At 47.8% G+C, this 21,798-nt stretch overlaps 2 protein-coding genes across 9 annotated transcripts; one reads left to right on the forward strand and one right to left on the reverse strand.

Annotated features, from left to right (window-relative positions):
- Nucleotides 1-575: 575 nt before the first annotated feature.
- On the reverse strand, nucleotides 576-15,977 carry rad54b (RAD54 homolog B). Of its 5 annotated transcripts, none has more exons than XM_077012696.1 (16): nucleotides 15,939-15,977; nucleotides 15,143-15,318; nucleotides 14,680-14,842; nucleotides 13,558-13,774; nucleotides 8,102-8,233; nucleotides 6,638-6,913; nucleotides 6,345-6,507; nucleotides 5,939-6,164; nucleotides 5,552-5,759; nucleotides 4,572-4,711; nucleotides 3,573-3,875; nucleotides 3,065-3,213; nucleotides 2,633-2,894; nucleotides 1,943-2,009; nucleotides 1,349-1,549; nucleotides 576-936 (listed from the first exon to the last, which is right to left on the reverse strand). In XM_077012696.1, exons 2-16 carry the CDS (start codon nucleotides 15,235-15,237, stop codon nucleotides 725-727), a joined length of 2,814 nt encoding a protein of 937 aa, XP_076868811.1. In that variant the 5' UTR covers nucleotides 15,238-15,318; nucleotides 15,939-15,977; the 3' UTR covers nucleotides 576-724. The 5 variants fall into 5 exon arrangements, with proteins under 5 accessions (XP_076868811.1, XP_076868812.1, XP_076868813.1 ...); XM_077012697.1 differs by lacking the exon at nucleotides 15,939-15,977 and adding an exon at nucleotides 15,873-15,909; XM_077012698.1 differs by lacking the exons at nucleotides 15,143-15,318; nucleotides 15,939-15,977 and adding an exon at nucleotides 15,071-15,135.
- Nucleotides 14,578-21,698, forward strand: rnf41l (ring finger protein 41, like). Of its 4 annotated transcripts, none has more exons than XM_077012705.1 (7): nucleotides 14,578-14,663; nucleotides 16,838-16,938; nucleotides 17,402-17,608; nucleotides 17,989-18,128; nucleotides 20,113-20,284; nucleotides 20,385-20,505; nucleotides 21,101-21,698. In XM_077012705.1, exons 3-7 carry the CDS (start codon nucleotides 17,403-17,405, stop codon nucleotides 21,347-21,349), a joined length of 888 nt encoding a protein of 295 aa, XP_076868820.1. In that variant the 5' UTR covers nucleotides 14,578-14,663; nucleotides 16,838-16,938; nucleotide 17,402; the 3' UTR covers nucleotides 21,350-21,698. The 4 variants fall into 4 exon arrangements, with proteins under 4 accessions (XP_076868820.1, XP_076868818.1, XP_076868819.1 ...); XM_077012703.1 differs by lacking the exon at nucleotides 14,578-14,663 and adding an exon at nucleotides 14,776-14,935; XM_077012704.1 differs by lacking the exon at nucleotides 14,578-14,663 and adding an exon at nucleotides 15,003-15,021.
- The last annotated feature ends 100 nt before the right edge of the window (nucleotides 21,699-21,798 follow it).

Genomic DNA, 21,798 nt, shown 5'->3' on the forward strand with positions numbered 1-21,798 from the left:
CTACCAAAACATTTATTTCCTAATTTCTATTTTTGTTGTCCCTAGTTAGGGCTGTTTCACTGGACCCTCAGCCTGTGATGTTTGTGGTTGCTATCAGTACTGACCAGCAGGGGGCATCAGGACGCCCTTGCCATCATAGCTGTAATCTGGCCACACTTACAATGTCAAGCTGTCACGATCAATAGATGGGGTAACAGCATCTGGTAACTAGGACATTACATCGCTATTATCGAGCTGTAATCGACCATGGAGACGGGCGGTGTGGCCCTTCATGGATAGCCAGTCGTGTGTATGCAGTCAGTGTTTGTGATTTCATTGCTGATATGCCATTTCTGCATGCAGATCTGATTCATTCTACCAGATGGAACTGATTTCCAGATCTGTTGCATGTGAAGACAAGCAGTAAAATACACAAGCATGAAGACATGAAGGCAACATTCATACACATTTATAATACCATGAAATGTGTGAAATGAAAGGAGACCACAGTCTTGGTCAGCACATGGGTTAGATGGTGGGCTCTCCTCAGAAAAGCCTGCACATCAAAATCTGACACCGATTTCATAGGTGGGCAATTAAGTTTATTTAATAAAAGGTATTAATAAAACATATGTTTGCAATACAGGTCCATAATACTCATAATTTAATTCTAATTGCTCACATTTATTAAGCAATTCATTAATCTATTTACAGCTATCAAATTCAGTGCATGAGAGGATTTTCTTCAAGACGCGTTTTGGGTTTTGGAAGTACTCTGGAAGGCAAATGTAATATGTCTGTGGGCAAGGTCTAGGTAAACGTCACCATATGACTGGATGTTCCCAGTGAAATGTCGCCAGTGCATGAGCTCAGACATGCTGACGCGCTGCGGAACGCTGTCTGTGCGACGGCCCAACTGACACGCCCTCTCTGATGTCACGGTTACCTCTTCCACACCTGACAAACACACAAACAAATACACAATCAGCACACAAATTACAAAAGTCGCACAACACAGAGAACTGACTCAGGATGGTTAAGTAAAAAAGAGAACTATGTATGCCTCTTGAAGTACTTTTATTTGTGTGTGTGTGTGTGTGTGTGTGTGTGTGTGTGTGTGCATGTGTTACTTTGTATGCTTCTGTCCCTGGTTACTGCAGCCTTACTGTTCATGTGTGTGTGTGTGTTACCTGGTATGCCTCCGCCTCTTGGGCACTGACAGCATAGCAGGTCATGCACGTGTGTGTGTGTGTGTGTGTGTGTGTGTGTTTTACCGTGTATGCTTCCATCCTCTTGGCACTGGCACAAAGCAGGTCGTGTGTGTGTGCATGTGCGTGTGTGTGTTCACACACGTGCATGTGCACCTTACCTGGTATACTTCCGTCCCCTGAGCACTGGCAGCCTAGCAGGTCGTGTGTGAGGCAGGTGATGTTGGGGTCAAAGGTGAAAAGGTCACGTAGCTCCTCTGCAGAGAAGCTGATGTGTTCTGCCCTCTTGCCCAGGTCCACCACTGTTCCAGACAGACCCTGCTTACTCACCTGCCTCTGATAGATCTTCTCCTCTATGGTACCTGATGGACACACGGGGCAGAACAACCTGTAGCCTCCCACTGTGGAAACCTCTATACTCATTTCAAATACAAGCCACTGTTTCTCACATAGCTCTTAGGGGGCTGACTGATCCACGGGTCATCAAGAACTGAACATGCACCCCAAACAGAAATTCAACAATTTTTCATTTGTAGTCTAGTCTCATGTGTGGTTTAAAGGTGGTAAACATGATACAAACTGCATTGAAGCAGGATGTAGGGACGCCAGAGCTCAGTCTGTGAGATCGCCAACTCCCTTGCTGTGAGATCGCACTGTGACGGAAAAGGCGCTGAACAGCCAGCAGAGGGTGCTGTTGCTCCAGGAGCGGGAGCATTGACGCTGCTGTTGTGTGCAGACCCCTGCCCGCTTCTAACCTGTAGTCAGCAGCCTGTAGACGTGAACCGCTTTCTTCTGTCCATCCCTCCACACCCGAGCCATGGCCTACCACAGCAGCACAAACACAGAGACGCATCAGTGGCTCCTCAAACCAGAGTCTCTTCCACATCTCAGAACGTCTTAATGTCTGACCGCTACCCCACTACACCCGGCAAAAACAATCTTGGCTTAATCCTTCTTAGAGTTTACATAGTGTTTTTGTGCACTCAGTGTAAAATAACAGTTACAATTAATCTGTCCAGTAGAACAGGTGATTAGAATTTGTCCATATACCAGTTGCAGTGGATTGTACCTAGATAGCTTTAGTTTTAGGAAAAAATAAGGATTTATAAGACTTTCATTTTGGTATATTTTGCATGTGCGTGCACAAATTGAATTAATTAATAGTAGTAAATTCAATTTAAAAAATTGGTTATTATTATTATTATTCATTATATTAATAACCAGAGTTTTGTAAACATTGTTGTAACCACAGAGTGCATACACAGTCATTTTATAACCAGAACAAAGTCCATTTGCACAATGATCAAACATAAGACACTTAGCACCTTCTAGTGGTCGAGTTTTTACGCATGTTCCTAGGAGTTAGCAGGTTGATATGAGGTGATTTTTCAGTACGTTATCTAGAGTGTCTAATTCTGGTTTCCTATAGTTTTGCTAAGACAAACCTGGATGTCATTGGCTGGATTCCAGTCTATATCGTACAAAACAAGGTGGGAGGCACCAACAAGGTTAAGCCCCACCCCTCCGGCCTTTGAGCTGAGCAGGAACAGGAAGTAGGAGGAATTTGGACTGTTGAAGGACTCCACAATTCGCTGTCGCTGGGCAACTGGTGTCTGTCCATCAAGCCGACACCAAGTGTAGCCAAGGTGAGCGCATAGGTCTTGCAACAGATCAAGAGTCTGTGTGTAGTTAGACACCAACACCACCCTGCAAAACGGGTGGAGCACGTGGAGAACAAAGGACAAATCACAGAAAATAACATTGTGGCCTTTCGTAGAAATAAAGAGAACCTTGCAGGATAACCAGAATAACGTCGCAGTTAACGCAGGCATGTTCGTAATTAAGACGCAGCTAAAAATAAACATGCCGTAACATACTTGTCTGTGCGTCTCTCGTGCTGAACAGCTGCCAGAAGGTCTGCCAACACCAGCAGCTTCCCAGAGTCTGCTGTGCAGTAGCGGTGGGTGGAGTAGTCCTCTGGGAAGAGCTCCAACGAGAGGCCCTCGTACAACTCCTCCGCCTTCTCCTGACATGGAGAAAGCAAGATGTATTTAGGAAACACTTCAAAAAAACTCATGCAAAGTGCTGTAAGATAAACAAAACACAATAAAGAAGAAAAATTATGACATCAAACGCCAAAATCCAATCAGAAAGCACTAAAACAGCAGACGAAATGTACAAACGGGCCCAAAGCCATACCAACAGAGATTGAGGAGTAAACGTCAACAGCAGATTACAGTGTTGCATGTACCCCTACATCTGTACCATGCCCTAACATTCTACACTGGTGGTTAGTGACCTGTTAGTCTGGGACAACAGTGATCTGTTAATATGGGTCAGTAGTGAAGTCTGTGGGGACGGGTCTGGTCTGCGGGATGGGAGTACCTGCACGGTGCTGTACAGGAGCCCGGGGTGGTTGCAGAGTTTCTTGAGGGCGGCGATGCAGGCCAGGTGGGGGCTGTGGGCGGAGGCGTGCGGGGGGTGGGTGGAGAGACAGGTCCTGACGGCTCTGGTGGAGAGCAGCGCGGAGTAGAGCTGCGCCTGAAGCGGCGTGGGTCTGCAGAACAGCGTCCACTCCGCACGCTCGGGAAGGAAGCGGCCCATGACGTCCTGCGTGCGACGGAGGGTGAACGTCCCCGTGAGACGCGAGAGCTCCACCGCACGCTCCTCACCCAAGACCTTCTCCTCCTGAAAGAGAGGAGCACCCATCTCTCAGTGTGTGTGTGTGTGTGTGTGTGTGTGTGTATTGTGAAATGCCAGACATCTCTTCATTGATGGCAGCTCAAGACTGACCTTAGAATCTCACTAGAGAACTCTTGGACCACTCCAAGTAACAAGCCACCTTGAGCTTCTTCTGGATAACCAACCACCTTTCTCTCCCTTTCCCTTCCCCTCTTCATCTACAATTACCAGCCATCTCTCTCTTCGGGTTCTTGTTTGGCCCTGGTCTTCTCCAGACCTCTGGCACACAAGCCTTCCTGCTCACTCACCACCTCACCCATTCTGAACCTCCTGAAGGTCTCGCTGGACACATTGCACTGTGCATCACACTAAATCCACCATCCCTCAAACCTGAAGACCACATCCATCAAAGCCTCTTCTCCGCGCTGGCACACAGTTGGAGAATGATATTCCCTGACTCATCTCTTCACTGAGTAAGCACTTTAATATGCACTGGAATAAATCTTCTCCTGTCTTTATTCGACTCTAGCCAGAGGTTTAGCCTGACAGGATTCTTAACACTGATCTATTGTTCACATGATACGCGTTTGATAGACTTCAAAGCACTTCTGTAAGTAGTTCTGGACAAGGACATCCGCTAAATGTTGTAAAGGTGAATGTAAATTGTGTGTGTGTATGTGTGTGTGTGCGCACGCACGCTACCTCGGTGCAGGCTGGCTGCCGAGATCTAATGATAGGTTCTTCATAAATCTTCCTGTAGGCCGCTGAGCTTCCCAGAACACCCGCATTCACAAACTCAACTATGGAGAAGAACTCCTGCAGATCATTCTGGACAGGAGTACCTGATATCACACACAGACCAAAGACCACACATACACACAGTCATTTCCCATGCACTGTCAAGTGCACCTCAAAATAAAACCAAGATGCTTGTGATGTGTGATAAAATGCTGTATGTTTTTAACGGCTGTGGTGGGGTCTCTGTAGTAGAACAGTGACCTTTGCTTTGCTGTGACTGCTGACACGTTAGCACCGCTACTGGAGCATTTATGAGCAATGCGATGTGTGGCCAGATGGAAAGGGTATGGGGGACTTTCTGGACTTCCTGCTCACAGACGTGTGGGTGTGTGGGCCCTGTATGGATGACCTGTCATACGAAGGAGAGGCTGGAGACAGCCCTGCTGCACTGCCAGGATGGTGGGTGGATGGGTGTGTGTGTGTGTGTGTGTTTTAGGGTGTGTGTATGTGGTGTTGAGAGAGAGACACAGAGACAGAGTGTGTGTGAGACCTGTGAGGATGACCTTCTGCAGGCAGGTGAGGCTGGTGAGTGCGCTGTGTGTGTGTGTGTGTGTGTGTGTGTGTGTGTGTGTGTGTGTGTGTGTGTGTGTGTGTGTGTGTGTGTGTGTGTGTGTGTGAGACCTGTGAGGATGACCCTCCGTAGGCAGGTGAGGCTGGTGAGTGCGCTGTGTGTGTGTGTGTGTGTGTGTGTGTGTGTGTGTGTGTGTGTGTGTGTGTGTGTGGCCTGTGAGGATGACCCTCCGTAGGCAGGTGAGGCTGGTGAGTGCGCTGTGTGTGTGTGTGTGTGTGTGTGTGTGTGTGTGTGTGACCTGTGAGGATGACCCTCCGTAGGCAGGTGAGGCTGGTGAGTGCGCTGTGTGTGTGTGTGTGTGTGTGTGTGTGACCTGTGAGGATGACCCTCCGTAGGCAGGAGAGACTGGTGAGTGCAGCGGTGGTCTTGATGGTGCTGTTTTTGAGGCGATGGCCCTCGTCACAGATCACCAGACCAAAGTCCAGTTGTTTCAGAGCCTCTACTGACCGCAGGAGCATCTCATAGCTGATCACCATCACAGGACACAGGGGGGAGTGGACATAGTCCTCCACACGGTGGTCCTGTGGAGAGTGTTCACACACACACACACACACACGCGCATGTGCAAAAATAAATAAACAAAATATATGCACACCTAAACAGTCACCTAAAGAAAAGTATCTTTACTAGGACACAAACACCCTAACAGAAAGCTATGGCCACAAACACACATCTAGGGGCTCCCTCTGCTCCCACACACCTGGTCCACAGTGTAGACAGTCATCCTCTCTCTCCCGAGCCACTTGGTGAACTCGGCCGCCCAGTTCTTCACCAAGCTGCCGGGACAGACCACTAGCGCCCTCTTCAGGACGGGCTGCCCACCATACGGGCCCTGCCTCAGCAGGGTCCACAGCACACACACACACTGCAGGGTCTTCCCCAGGCCCATCTCATCTGCTAGAATCGCCCCATAGCGTCCAGCCAACCTGCAACGTACACACAGCCCCACACACACACACACACACACACACACCCCAGTTGACAAGAGTCCCTACAAGGTGACATACACATCCACCCTCCCACAGATCACACGCAGTCCATACAACCTGGAGACTTACAACTTATATTGAGCTAAAACCAACCTCAGGAAAAAAATGGCACCCTACCTCATTCCCATTAGACATTCATACAGGAAGACCACGCCCTCTCTCTGATGTGGGCGCAGATGATTTGTCAGATAAGGATCCAAAACCACATCAACCAATGGGAGCCCGGTTTTATTATGAAGCCATTGATGATTGGCCGAGGGCCGGGGCATCACAAGAGCTCCTAAATACATTAAACCCATATATCAGTGTTTATTAATGATATTATTATTATGTGATTGTGATTATGTGCAGATATATACATGTATGTATTCATGTGTTTAATATATGTGTGAGTGTGTATGTTCTGATACCGGGAGCACTGGGGTTGTGCCTGGGCTTGCAGACAGGTCCCTCAGGCTCGGGGCCCCTACTGGAGCCCTGCAGCCATGGCCGAGTGAAAGCTTTGGCCGCCGGTCGGCTTGCAGGGCCCCTGACCTCCGAGTCGCTCACTGTAGCATCCTGGAAGCAACGCCCCTTAGCGTAGTCTTCATCCGAGATGACCCCCATGACCTCCACCTGCTTCCCACCCACCATCAGAGTCTGACCTTCATCAAGGCTGTCCAGCTCAGACGCCTTATAACCTGAGCCTGACAACACACACACACACACACACACACACACACACACACACACACACACACACAATTCTGGAACTAGTCACGAAAAGTAAATGAATGACTCTTAACAGTCTACCAGAAGCATGTGTTCAGCTAAGTATAATTCCAAAATTACTTAGCTGATGTTCACAAAGTGATGATTATTGTGTAAGAACCTGCTCAGTGGCTCAGACTTATGCTAATTTAGGGTAAAGGCCCCTGCTAGTCTAGGGTAGAGGCCCCTGCTAGTCTAGGGTAGTGGCCCCTGCTAGTCTAGGGTAGTGGCCCCTGCTAGTCTAGGGTAGAGGCCCCTGCTAGTCTAGGGTAGAGGCCCCTGCTAGTCTAGGGTAGAGGCCCCTGCTAGTCTAGGGTAGTGGCCCCTGCTAGTCTAGGGTAGTGGCCCCTGCTAGTCTAGGGTAGTGGCCCCTGCTAGTCTAGGGTAGTGGCCCCTGCTAGTCTAGGGTAGTGGCCCCTGCTAATCTAGGGTAGAGGCCCCTGCTAATCTAGGGTAGAGGCCCCTGCTAGTCTAGGGTAGTGGCCCCTGCTAGTCTAGGGTAGAGGCCCCTGCTAGTCTAGGGTAGTGGCCCCTGCTAGTCTAGGGTAGTGGCCCCTGCTAGTCTAGGGTAGAGGCCCCTGCTAGTCTAGGGTAGTGGCCCCTGCTAATCTAGGGTAGAGGCCCCTGCTAGTCTAGGGTAGTGGCCCCTGCTAGTCTAGGGTAGAGGCCCCTGCTAGTCTAGGGTAGTGGCCCCTGCTAGTCTAGGGTAGAGGCCCCTGCTAGTCTAGGGTAGAGGCCCCTGCTAGTCTAGGGTAGTGGCCCCTGCTAGTCTAGGGTAGAGGCCCCTGCTAGTCTAGGGTAGAGGCCCCTGCTAGTCTAGGGTAGAGGCCCCTGCTAGTCTAGGGTAGAGGCCCCTGCTAGTCTAGGGTAGTGGCCCCTGCTAATCTAGGGTAGAGGCCCCTGCTAGTCTAGGGTAGTGGCCCCTGCTAGTCTAGGGTAGAGGCCCTCCTTCTACTCTCTTAACATGTGTGGTAAGACACTGCTTCAGTGAGTAAGAGCAATAAGATGATGAAACAGATGATGATGGCCACACTATAGCTTGATGAAGGAATGACTGGTCCAAGTAACCCACTCAGAGACGCTGTCCCCCACCAACGCAGGGAGGGCCACAGGTCCATGCTCACCTCGTCCAATGTCCCGCCCCTCCATGTCTTTGAGAATGACGCTCCGCCCCCTGGCAACAAGAACAGCATCACCTTCCCAGCGCTTGTGTTTCCTAGACGACGCCTTGCACCACATGACACTGTAGTACCGTGCTAGGACCCATGTATAACATTACCACACACACACACACACACACACACACACACACACACACAGAAAGAGCACTCACCCACTCAGATTAATCATAGAACGGCTGTTAATGGACTTTAAAGGATTCAGATATAAATTACAATATGAATCTCTGAATACACACCAGTTAGGAAGTCTGTCAAAAGTACTAAAGACTTACTCTCTTTAGGCTCTCTTTTACACACTTACACACACACACACACACACACACACACACACACACACACACACACACACACCTATGAAGGTTCTTCCCTTCTCATAACATGTTTTCATTATTTATTGAACTGAAGTACTGCAGTGGTTCACTTTGACCAGGAAGTGCAGCGGGGGGCTGGACCGTACTGGTCATTCCAGGCCCAGACCCCTAATGGTGCCGGGTGGTAAGCAGGTTGTGCGTGGCTCGTCCGGTTCACAGCCACAGCACGGTAGAACATTCCGGGGTCTGAGTCACGACACGAGGCGGGCCACCCCAGCACCACCACGCCACTCAACGCCCATTTTATTACGGCCACTTCGTAAAAACCCAGACGTGGCCGATTGCGAGTAATCACACAGACACAACAGCAAGCCATCACTTGCGCTACGGACATCAGATTTAATTATGGCAAAAGGAGGGAAGGGGGGGTAAGAAGATCTGTACAGATGACCACGGTGAGGTGTTCTCGGCGGAGCTGCAGACTGCCTGACTGTTCGGTGCCACGTCCAGTCCGACACCGGCCAGCAGCCACGCCCCTTCACTCGTTTTGTTATATTAACGGAAGTCCGTGGCGTAGACGGGCCGCCCTCAATTTCTCCACTTTGACCTTTGACCTCAGGAGCTCCTCCTCCAATTGCTGCTTTCGTTTTAGTCCCTCCCTCTTTTCTTCCAGATACATGCCGAGCTTCCTGTGATTAGTCAGGAGAAGCTCGTGCTCCTCCCGCATCATCTGCAAAGACTCCGCCTCCAGAACCGGGTTTCTGAACGAAACCCCGCCCCTCTGATACAGGCTCCGCCTTGGAACAGATGCTGAAGGTGATGGCGGGAGGTGCACAGAGGAGGGACAGGGAGAGAGGGAGGCTGCGTAAACATGAGAGACTAATTCTTCTTCCTCCTCCTCCTCCTCTTCCTCCTCCTCCTCGACTTGGTTTTCAGCCGGCGTGGCAGGTTCCTGGCTGCGCGGGGTCGTTATGGTAACGGGCGAACCGTGTGACACGAGCATCTGGAGGTCAGGCGGTGGTTTGACATCCTCGGACTCCACCCTCACCGCCATGGCAACGGGAGCGTAGTCCGACATGGCGGGAAGAGAGGAGCTGCCTCCAGGCTCCACTGGAGAGCTCATCTTGTACTGCAATCTGAGACACAAGCTGGAGTGAGTACACACACACACACACACACACACACACACACATTCTGACCAACGCTTCACCACACAGCTCACATGTTCTTTACACCACGGCACTAGTTACACAACAGAGACTCATTTCCCATTTTCTGCTCGAATTTTCACGACTTTTCTATTGATCCACCAGCAATGATCCCCAATTCAAAGCGTCCATTCAGACCGGCCGAAGGGCTCACTCTGCAGCAGCTCTGATCCGCAGCAGGCGCTGGAGAACCTGGTCAGGGCCCACCCAACCCTGACGCCACCGCAGGGCAGCACGGCCAAACCCGGTCTGAGCAGGCCAACAGAACCAGGTCCGTTAAGAACATGTGGTGGAAAGTTTAGTCTCAATCAGTACGCGATGCATGAGTGTGTGTGTGTGTGTGAGAGACAGAGAGTGTGAGTGAGTACATGTGCATGCATGTGTGTGTGTGTGTGTGTGTGTGTGTGTGTGTCTCACCTCTGGAGTGTGTTCTGCTCCTTGTCCCCTGCATGAAACAAATGTGGGATCATCTCCATGATGCGTCGGGTCGGCTCAGAGATGCTGCCCCGGTACTCGGGCTGGGCGTGGCTTCGCTGAACCACTTCCTGCTTGGCGCTCTCTTTGAGCCGTTTGTAGAGCGTGCGGAGGCCCTGGGCGGTACGCGCCGGCCGGTCTCCTCCCAGGCTGTTGTAGCGCTCGGCTATGCTCTCCCAGCACCGGTTCTTGTCCACGATCACCGCGTGCTTGTTCGTGTGCTCCTCCAAGATGCGGATGTGGGGCTGGACGAGCCGAAGCAGGTCCAGTTTCTCAGACAGGGTGAAGTTAGAGGAGCGCGCCTTGCCGACCATGCTGCTCGTCATGAACAAAGCAGCCATCTTGGCTCTAAGCTGGTCTTGGTCCTGTCTTGTTCCGTTTCTTTTCCTCTACCTCTTCCCCTCCCAGTGATCTCTTCCCTTCTCTTTCTTTTCACTGCCTGTCTGTCTTTCACCTAAAACACTCACATGTGTCTGCAGGCTTCTGCTTTGCCTGGTTCTGTTACACAACACACATGCTCTCCACACACAGAGACGTAAGAAAAAGAATCAGGCTTAACTAGGCCAGCCTCGATTAGGCCCACGCCTACCGGGGAGGGCTTTGCTCAAATTCCTTTCAGCTTAAGCTGACGCAGGTTCAGTAAAGCTGCTTAAACCCAGCCTGACCTACATAACAAACCCGACTGCATTAGACTGGAAAAACAGCGAGCCCCTCATATGGCTCGGAAAACGGCTTCGCGCATTTATTTGTTTTATAGCACAAGATGGGAGTGCGTGCTTTAAATGAACAAAGAAATAATAATAATATTTAAAAAACGTTTCACTTTGAACGTGAAGCGCCCGGTCCGTCTCGAGTAGGAGCGGAGAGAGCGCGAGACACGGACAGCTTAATCGCCAGGTCCAAAACAAAGAGGGAATTTAAGTTTAATGCTCCGTACTGTCGCCGGTTTTTTTTAATCGGATATTTAACGCGGTAGTTGATTATGTGCGACGACCGGAACGACGCATGTGCACGAAAAACACCAGTTGCTTTTATTTGAGGAGCAGACAAAAGCGCCTCGTGGAGTTCGCCTCGAGGGCTCGCGCTCTGCCTACGGGCTCGTTACAGTTCCAACAAACACGTTACAGTCGTTACAAACACGCAAACGGCTTGGTTTACTTCATTCAATGCCAACGTTTCAAAGGAAGGGGAGATTAAGTGGCAGTTAAAGACGACGTTAATGTTGTACTATTCGTATATACAGTTCCAGTTCTATTTATACAGTCCGTACTCGCTTATCTGACACTGGAATGCGTTAAATTACACCCGCTCCGTTAATAGTGGCGCGTGAGACGGGCTGCAACGTTTTGCAGAACTTCGATATGGTTTAACGCCTTAAACCAACCTTTGATAAGAGATGGACTTTGTTTTGAAAGATGCAAAAAATGCAAACTTCATAATAATTAACAAAGCATCCATTATACTACAATATGCCTGGGTTTAAAACTATTTTGCTCTATTGTAATTGTATTGTAATTTTTTTGTAATAACGTAAAAATTATTTGCTGCCATTAAAAACAGCGTGAGGCAGCTGTCGCTTCTCCACTGGCCCGTGCTAGCATACCCCTCGAGTATTTGTAGTGTTATTCACTTTTCTACCAAGATGCTGCAAATTTCATCACACACAATACCGGCCACAGGAGTGTTCTTGTTAAGCTATTACTGATGGTTGCCACTTTGTTAGGAACACCGCTGTCTGAAACAGTTTCTAACAGTGTGGCAAATTTACAGCACATAATTATAGGTTTACACATCACAGGTAACAGGTAAGCTACGTAGAGATATTAAAAAGTGTGTGTGTGTGTGTGTGTGTGTGTATGATAATTGGGTCAGTTCAACACAGCGGATCTTGTGGGGCATTACTGTATGCTGTGGTTGGTACCGCAACCAAAGTGGACCAAGGAAGGACAACCGTTGACCCTGTGCCAGTGTGACGGGCGGCTCCTGTGTGGCCACAGACAGCACAGACCTGCCCTGTGACTATCTGGACCGTGAATTGGTCTGTCCTGATGAATCCACTATTCTTTTACATGACGTGCATTGCTCACTGGGGGAGAAGGCAGCAGCCGTGATGCTCTGGGAATGTTCTGCTGGAAAACCTAGAGTCCTGGCGTTCACGTGGATGTTACTTTGACACGTACCACTGAAGACCATGTCCACACCTCCATGGCAACGGTATGCCCTAATAGTAGTGTTCTCATTCAACAGGATAATGTTGAATGAGATGTTGAGTTGGCCAGATTTCCCATCCAATCGAGAATCTGTTGGATGTGCTAGAAAAACATGCTTGATCCATACCATAGAGGACCCAGCCCACACCTTACAGGAAGTGAAGAATCTGCTGCCAATATCCTGGTGCCACACACTACAGGACATCATTATTTATACACACACACACACACACACACACACACACACACACACACACACACACACACACACACACACACACACACACACACACACACACACACACACACATATATATATTAGTGCTGTCAATTCCAGGTGCCGCGATTAAAAGTGCTCACCAGGATTTTGCTCAAGCTTGCTAGATTTTCTAATTAGCAATCCAGGTAAAATTAGTGGAATCAACACAATCCAGGAAGCCTGAGCAAAATCCTGGTGAGGACTTTTAATCGCGGCACCTGGAATTGACAGCACTAATATATGTATGAAGTTATGAAGTTTCCACAATCAGTGATGGTTTTGATGAGCTATGTCATCTGCTAGGGTAGGTCCACTGTGTTATATCAAGACCAAAGTCAACGATGCAGCAGTCTGTCGGGAAATTTTAGAGCACTTCATGCTTCACTCTGCTGACAAGCTTTTTGCAGATGGAAATATCATTTTCCAGCAGGACTTGGCTCCTGTCCACACTGCCAAAAATACCAATACCTGGTTTAATATCCACAGTATCACTGTGCTTGACTGGCCAGCAAACTCACCTGACATAAACCCCACAGAGAATCTATGGTGAATTGTCAAGAGGAAGATGAGAGAGACCAGACCCAACAATGCAGACAAGCTGAAGGCTGCCATCAAAGCAACCTGGGCTTCCAGACTGAGTAGAGATGGCTTTTGTCTGCATACATGTGTATATTAGGCTTGAAACCCGAAATAATATCGTTATCATTAGAAGACAAACTGACAAACAAAATCTTTGGTACATCTATACGTATTACATCAACAGCGCAGTACCGTTCATCTCAACCAGCACACCATAAACACACACACACACCACTACAAGTATTCACTATATGAGCAGTTCACACTCCTTCCTCAGTCAACTCTCAGTTGCCATGAAACTCTGCACTGTTTATTTCCAGAAAATGTACATTTTTATAAACAATCATCCCCGTCTTACCAGCAGGAGTGGTGACGGTGCTGTGCAAGTGAGACTGATCTGGGCAGATTGGCGTTTGCAGCTCTGACTCCTGGGGTCCATCGGGCGTCTGTGGCACGTTTTCGGTCCTCTCTCCAAGGGGAGGGCTGCTCAGGACCCTTGCCAGAGCCCGGCAGGAACCTGGCCCCACTGGGCCGGCAGGAGAGATGGAACTGCTGTCAGACACACTCCTGTGGGCCTGAACAGGAGAGCACCTTTAACTAACACTGACGTCTGTGACTAGAGCACCACTGTTTCAATGAGCTGGGGTGCTGACCCAGCCAGGCCAAAGCCAGACTTATACTAAAGGATGAGAAAGACGACACCCCCCCCCCCCCTCTGGTATCTGCCAAGTCACACACAGAGTCAGACCATTATACACCGTTTGATTATATGGCTCTTTTAAAGAAAGCTGTGTGAGGTCATGTGACCCTCCACTCTTGGTAAGGCAATTTAAGTTTATTAATATAGCACCTTTCATACGCTGCGATCATTCATAGTGTTGTAACACACCGGTAACAATATTGCAATATTGTGTTGTATTCACACAGAGAGAAAAAACAGTGACATACTGTATGAATATTTCATGATAGAATCATTATACCAACAGTTTGGCAACAGTAATGAATTACGTAATTACTAATAATTATATCTTATGTTCCCTGTCAGTTCTTACTAAAGGCATAATTTATAACCCAGCTACAGTCAAAACCAACACCACAGAGGAATAGTTTACATACATACATGGTACGTAATACACACACCGATCTGTGGCCAGCACAGAGATGCAGAGAATGGGTTACAGACAGAATATAGATGATTCCCTTATACATCTGTCACCCAGCATAAACTCGTGCCGATATTCTGTAGTTGTACAATTTAAGCCGCATCAGCTGAAAATGATTTTTGGCCTGATGGGGCACTTCTGCAATTAATACTGCCGTCTCAGTCCACCAACAATCTCAGATATATCAGCTTGAACGCTCTAGTGGTCTGTGGTGACTAGATTTTCCCGAGAGCCTTCTGACTGCAGAGAAAAATCCATCAATCAGTCAGCAAAGTCAATGTAGTCGCCTCATCGAGACCGTGTAAGGTAACCAGTACCTGGTCGTGAACGCTGCCGTCTGCTGGTTTGCGTGACGGCGCTGGTGATGACGCGGGGTTGCGCGCGGGAGCTGCAGCCGAGCGCGCGGGCGCTGGGGGTACAAATCTTGGTTTCTTTGCAGCGTTGCCATGGAGCTGACTCGGTGCTGCGGACCGTCGCATTCTAAGCAGAACAAGCACAAGAAAACGGAGAAGAGCTATTAGATATGAACACTCCGGTTACATAGCTGAGTAGGAAGCTAACTAACCAACATTTGTAAGTCCCAGCCAAACGTGATAATATAGCCAAGACACCTAGCCGAAGGCACATGCACTAAAGAGCTGAAGACGTTAGCTAGCTAGGTATATCTACCACTTTTACATTAGACGTTTGGTTTTCGGGAAACAATACCTCAAGCACTTGTTTTCTCAAATACTCCCTAATTACTTTATTTCTGTATAAAACTTAACATGCCATACGTACGCTTGTAGTCGCGAAACCCTGTACACATCAAAATACGCGGTCAGCCGCGGAAATGACGCAGCGCGTTGTTGATTGGTTGAACGGTGGCGGGTCATGAAGGAGGTGCGTCATCAAGGAGGCGCGTCATGAAGGAGGCGCAGGTACAGCGCAGTAAAGCCCAAGACTGCGCATACATTCTATGAGTAAAAAATGCAATGCAAAAGTAGCTTGCACTCACATCCTGAATGGTATCTGATCTGATATCTTAATATAACTTGAAATAAACGACTTTTCACCAAAGGTAATAACAAATTCTAGGAATTTAACTAAAGTTCCTTGCATAGTCTGTAAAACAACGGCTAGGCGTAATGTGCAAATGTATAAACTGTTTCATACTGCATTTCCTTTAACATTCCTTGCAATTCTTGCAGAGTTTTAAAACATTACAAAATAATTGTTCTCTGTCATCTTAGCATTGCTGCATATCTGAAATGCACGGATGTCTTTGTTATTACAAATGTGAACATAAAAGTAAACAAGCAAAAACTTTGGTTCTAAAAGAGAAACTAATTTGAGGTCTGCGGCACTACTGTTGTTCTCTATTAGTTTAGCACTCTACTGCGTCATTGTGTCTACTCGCTCAGAGGTTACGTTTGACCTCTGCAGGTTTCAGTCTGGTTGATGTCTGGGAGTGAGGCCAGCATTGAGATTCTAATCCACTCAGAGGGGGTGTAATCCTGTCTAATCCTACCACAGCCACAAGGACCAGACATCATGCTGGAGGTTTCAATGAGAGTGTCAGGACAGCCAGACTCACACAGGGATCTTCGCAGCCATGTCATTTTATCTTGCTCTTAAAATCCGTCCACTACGGCTCCGCCCCTGCGTTGCAATCCTAGTGGGCACCACATGAGGGGGCCGGTGAGCTCTGTTGTCAGGTGCATGACCAGCTGGTAATTAACAAACACCTGAGTAGACACATGCAGAAGATATGGCACATCATGCATTCTCTCAGGAAGGCGTATGGAGATTTCAGTTCCATAGACGTACGTTTTGAAGGGGTGTACATGCCCCCTTTAAAGGTCGGAGGGAGTTAAAAATTTCACCCCCCCCCCCCCCCAATAACTGCTCATAGTATAAAATAATGTGTTTGGTTGGGTGGTGTGAGTGGTTTGTCCCCTCCACAGCTGAAATCAAACCTACGCCTCTGTTCACTTCTTGACTTGCACTCACCCCCTCTGCTTGCGTCAGTAGAAATTCACAACATTATGTTTGCTCTCACAAGTGCTTTATGAAGAGCTCCACCAGTAATTCAACCCAGAGGCTCCATGTGCCTCTCATGTATAAGTGTTGTTGAATGAAACCACCAGGGGGATCGCTTGTGTGTGTGTGTGTGTGTGTGTGTGTGATCATTATAGGTTCTTATGCTCTTGTTGTCTCTTTGGGATGCTGGAGATTGTTTTTCAGGGAATTGGCCTGCCCCTCTGTGAATGTTGGCCTGTGTGGAAGACTTATATTTCTGTGTGTTGTACAGTTATAGAATGTGCTATGTTACCAAGGCTACATCAAAGCTGCTGTCATGTGACCTGTGAAAGGGAAAAGCTACCAGTGTGCTGTTTGTGTGCTATTGGCCTGTTTGAACAGCAGATAGGAGCAAATGACTGCAAATATGTTAATGTAGTATGTTAATGTGACTCCACCTCTCTGCATCTCCAGTCAACAGCTGGCAGCCTTGTCATTCCTATGGCAACCAACAAGCTTACTCTCCACAGCCCCTGAGTTGAGAGAGTGAGAGGTTGGTGATCGGGCTCTGACAGGTAAGAAGCTTTCTCTACTCAGCTTTTTTAGCCTAGCTTTACAAATGAGCAGATTCCACGTTTTTTTTTCTGATGCAGATCATATATGGATTATTGTATCCTGTAAGACTACATGTTTGATGAATACTGATTTTTAATTGTTTTACAAAGAGAATGATTTTTCAAATCAGACTTTCTTAATGTTACAGAAAATGGTTATTAGTTGTTATGAAACAAAGTTTTTACAGAAGATACAATATTCTTTTATTGCTTTTTTATTGTTCAAACACAACAACAGTTGCAATAGTCCTATAATGGTGTGTGAACTGCATTCATCATTTTGGTCAGAAACTCTGTTGACAATTTTGCCGAATCACTCAGACCTAGTGTCGGGTCTTTTGCAGTATAGTTGTAATTGTGTGTGTGTGTGTGTGTGTGTGTGTGTGTGTGTGTGTGTGTGTGTGTGTGTGTGTGTGTGTGTGAGGATGGGCTATGACGTGGAGCGCTTCGTGGGCTACGTGAACGAGGGCCTGCTGTGCTGTGTGTGTCGTGCGGTGCTGGAGGAGCCGTTGCAGGCCCCCTGTGAGCACGCCTTCTGCTCCAGCTGCATCCACGCCTGGCTGCTGCACCACCACACCTGCCCCGAGGACCGGCTGCCCCTCGACATCGCCAGCCTGAGGCCCATCCACAGGTACCTGCCCGCTCCAGCACTACCAGCCCCTCCCCGAGTACCTGAGCACTACCCATCAAATTAAATCACCTGAGTAAAATTCAGGGACAAAATTACTCACCATAGCATCTAAATTTGAGTGAAAACGTGAAAATGAAAATGTAAAATTTTTTATGTAAAGTGCACTGATTCTGTAATAGTGACACATTTTTATTGCTACGGTACCACAATACTTTTATAGTGAAACAATGAATTGGAGGGTATTTATCCTGTACTGGGTGAACTGTGTAGTAATCGCCACACTTAGGCTCAATTCCCCAGTCCGGACCATTCAAGGTTTTCTTGGCCAACTGTGTGTTAAATACAGATATGGATAATGTTCAAGTGTGTGTGTGTTACAGGTACATGCGTAATGACCTGGCCAGGCTGCAGGTAAGGTGTGTGTATGGGCCACAGGGCTGTGAGGTCATCTGTGCATTGGAGTCCCTACAGAGGCATGAACAACAGTGTGACTTTGCACTGCTGAGCTGCCGCGATGATGGTACACATACACACACACACACACACACACACACACACACACACACACACACACACACTCACACACACACACACACACGGCAGCTAACACACAAATACACAGAGCACAAGTGTATGGTTAGGCAGATAAGCATACAGCATAAACATACTGCTATTTTATGTGAGGTAACTGGTGGATTCTGGCCATCTTGTTCCCTCTCCTATTCTCTCTCTCTCTCTCTCTCTCTCTCTCTCTCTCTCTCTCTCTCTCTCTCTCTCTCTCTCTCTCTCTCACACACACTCACACACACACAAATGACAGCAGGTGATCGTACCTCAATGTGGAACTCACAAAGTAATCGTCTTTTTAAATTATTAATGCCCCCCCCCCATGAGAGACAATGAAGTGTAGCATTCATCTCACAACCAATCAGCTCACAGTATGATAGTGAAGTAATCACCTCACATTGTAATAATGAAGTGTAGCATTCACCTCACAGCCAGTCAGCTCACAGCGTGGTCAAGCAGTCAGCTCACATTGTAATAGAGAGGTATAGAATTCCCCTGATAGCCACTCAGCTCGGTGTAAACAGTGTGAAGATACAATTTTTAATGTTTTATGCAACATTATCAAATAATGCAACATTAACTTTACTGTAAAAAAAAAGTTAACGATGTAAAACTTTTACTTTTAAACTTGTGAAATAAATTCAAGAGACTGCAAAATCTAAAATATATATATATTACCGGGTTGGATCCCCATTTGCCTTCAGAACTGCCTTAATCCTTTGTGGCAGGTACTGGAAACATTGCTCAGAGAGTCTGGTCCATATTGATATGATAGCATCACGCAGTTGCTGCAGATTTGTCAGCTGCACATCCATGATGCGAAACTCCTGTTCCACCACATCCCAAATGAGTTCTGTTGGATTGAGATCTGGTGACTGTGGAGGCCATTCGAGCACTGTGAGTTCATTGTCATGTTCAAGAAACCAGTCTGAGATGATTCACGCTTTATGACATGGCGTGTTATCCTGCTGGAAGTAGCCATCAGAAGATGGGTACACTGTGGACATAAAGGGGTGGACATGGTCAGCAACAATATTCAGGTAGGCTGTGGCATTGACTCAATGCTCAGTAGGTACTAATAGGCCCAAAGTGTGGCAGGAAAATATCCCCCACACCATTGCACCACCACCACCAGCCTGAACCACCAGGCAGGATGGTTCCATGCTTTCATGTTGTTGACGCCAAATTCTGACCCTACCATCCAAATGTCGCCGCAGAAAGCATCAATTTTGGTGAGCCTGCGTGAATTATAGTCTCAGTATCCTGTTCTTAGCTGACAGGAGTGGCACCCGGTGTGGTCTTCTGCTGCTGTAGCCCATCCGCCTCTTGGTTCGATGTGTTGTGCGTTCAGAGATGCTCTTCTGCATCGGTTGTAACGGTTATTTGAGTTACTGTTGCCGTTCTATCAGCTCGAATCAGTCTGGCCATTCTCCTCTGACCTCTGGCATCAACAAGGCATTTGCACCCACAGAACTGCTGCTCACTGGATACTTTGTCTTTTTCTGACCATTCTCTGTAAACCCTAGAGATGGTTGTGTGTGAAAATCCCAGTTTCTGAAATACTCAGACCAGCCCATCTGGCACCAACAACCATACCACAATCCAAATCACTTAAATCACCTTTATTCCCCACTTGTGTGAGTGTGTGTGCGTTTGTATGTGTGCAATTGAGGAGTACTCGTGTTACTGTTGTGGCATGCATACTCCTGTATGTGAGTGTCGCTGCTGTCTTGCAATGTCCATGTCCTGTTAGGTCTCCTATTACATCAAGCTGTATGGGGAAATAAAGACCGTCTCTGATGGACTCAGTGGATGAACGTTCTGCATGCTCACGCTTTAAGTGTTTCACATCCAGGTCATAGACGTAAGATGAAGGTCCATGTCCCTCCCCGCCCCGTTTCTCCGTAACCTTCTGCGTGTCCCTTTCCTCTGTGCAGACGGTCCAGTACAGGTGTCTCGGCGATATCTGGAAGCACACCTGTGCGTGTGTGATTACCAGAGCAGTGTGTGTGCAGGCCCCGTGTGTGTGTGTCTCCCAGCCTGCCACTCCCCAGACCAGGCTCAGCACAACTGCATCTCTGAACTACGAGCCGAGCTACACTCGCTAAGGTGGACGCTCACCGGAGTCACTATGGTGACAATCGAGTGGCTTTAATGGACGACGGCGAGTCGTGCGCGTGCTAACTGTGCACGTGCTGCTGTACTGTAGGCTGGAGCATGTCTGTAAGGTGGAAGAAGTGAGACTTGAGATGGAGTCACGGCTGGATTCTCAGAGGAGACACATGGTGCAGAAGGAGAGTCTACTGAAGAGCGAGGTGGATGATCTCAAGGTATCCCATCATGCACTGCTGTTGCTGCAGCAAACTGATAACTCGTACGGTCACAGGTACGTGTCCCTCATTACTGAGTCGAGGTGGCCCGGAAAACACCTGTTGCCAGCAAGTGCATAAAATCCAGTGCGTGACACGTAATCACCATAGACAAAACTCTGGCAACATACCGGGTCGTACCGGTACTGACTCCTCCTTGGTTTCCAGTCAGTGACCTGCGAAGGATATTGTTAATGCTACTGCACAGACATCTTAGACAACTATATGCTTACAACTTTGTGGCAACATTTTAGGGAAGGCCATTACCTGTTCCAACATGACTCTGGGCTAGTTTGGTGTAGAGGAACTCCAGTGGGCTGCCCTGAACTAAGACCTTATCTCAAGGGGCTCACAGGGTTGGCCACATGTGTTGAAGCAGGAAATCGTTAAAATGTGCCCTAGTCTCCTTGACTAGGATTGGCTTAAAGGGATTGTTCAAATCCTTTGTGCGTGAAGTAAAACTAATTCAGGTATAAAGCATGTACTTCTAGAAAGATGTTTGAATGTAATGTGCATTATGTACCTATGTAACACAACCATATGAACCTGTGTTCAGGGCCAGCTGTCCCGTGTGATGACCGACATACGTGTGCTCCTGGGAGCAGACCGTGCACGGAGGCAAGAGTTGGAAAGGGCGGAGCTTGAGAAAGCAGAGCTCCTGGAACTTCTTAAAAAGGAGAGTCTTAGGCCAACCTTGCCTTTAGCCACGCCTATGGTCACACTTCCAGCCGAAGGGCCTCGGAAGCCAACCCCACGGAACTCGGCTCTGGACTACATCAAGAGCAAAGAGGTCGCGCTCACATAAAAACCTTTACACAACACACAGGCAGACATGACAGCAGTGCCAGCGCGAGACACAGCCGAACTGGAAGGCTAACTGGAACGTTCACAAAATGTGTTTAAAGCACATAGCTGCCATTATTAACTACAGGTGATCAAACGTGACTCACAGAAAGCTACAGGGACAACTAATCACAACTGAGTTGAGTTTAACTGCAAGAGTCTGGATGAGGTTCCACAGGACGTTTAGAAGACTTGAGGTTTACTTCATCTGTGGCTTGAATATTTTCATTAATTAGAGATTTTTACAAAACAGAATGGCGTATGTATTTTATACCATTTTGGATCCTATTTGATGTCTAACAGATTCACAATAAATTATTTCAAAAAGTTCTTGGTCCTACCAGTATATTAACATGGAAACTTTACTTTATAGCAAACAAAAGACCATAATCAAAGTAACTTTAATATAAA

The sequence above is a fragment of the Brachyhypopomus gauderio genome, chromosome 7, assembly GCF_052324685.1.
Source record: "Brachyhypopomus gauderio isolate BG-103 chromosome 7, BGAUD_0.2, whole genome shotgun sequence".
Taxonomy (NCBI): domain Eukaryota; kingdom Metazoa; phylum Chordata; class Actinopteri; order Gymnotiformes; family Hypopomidae; genus Brachyhypopomus; species Brachyhypopomus gauderio.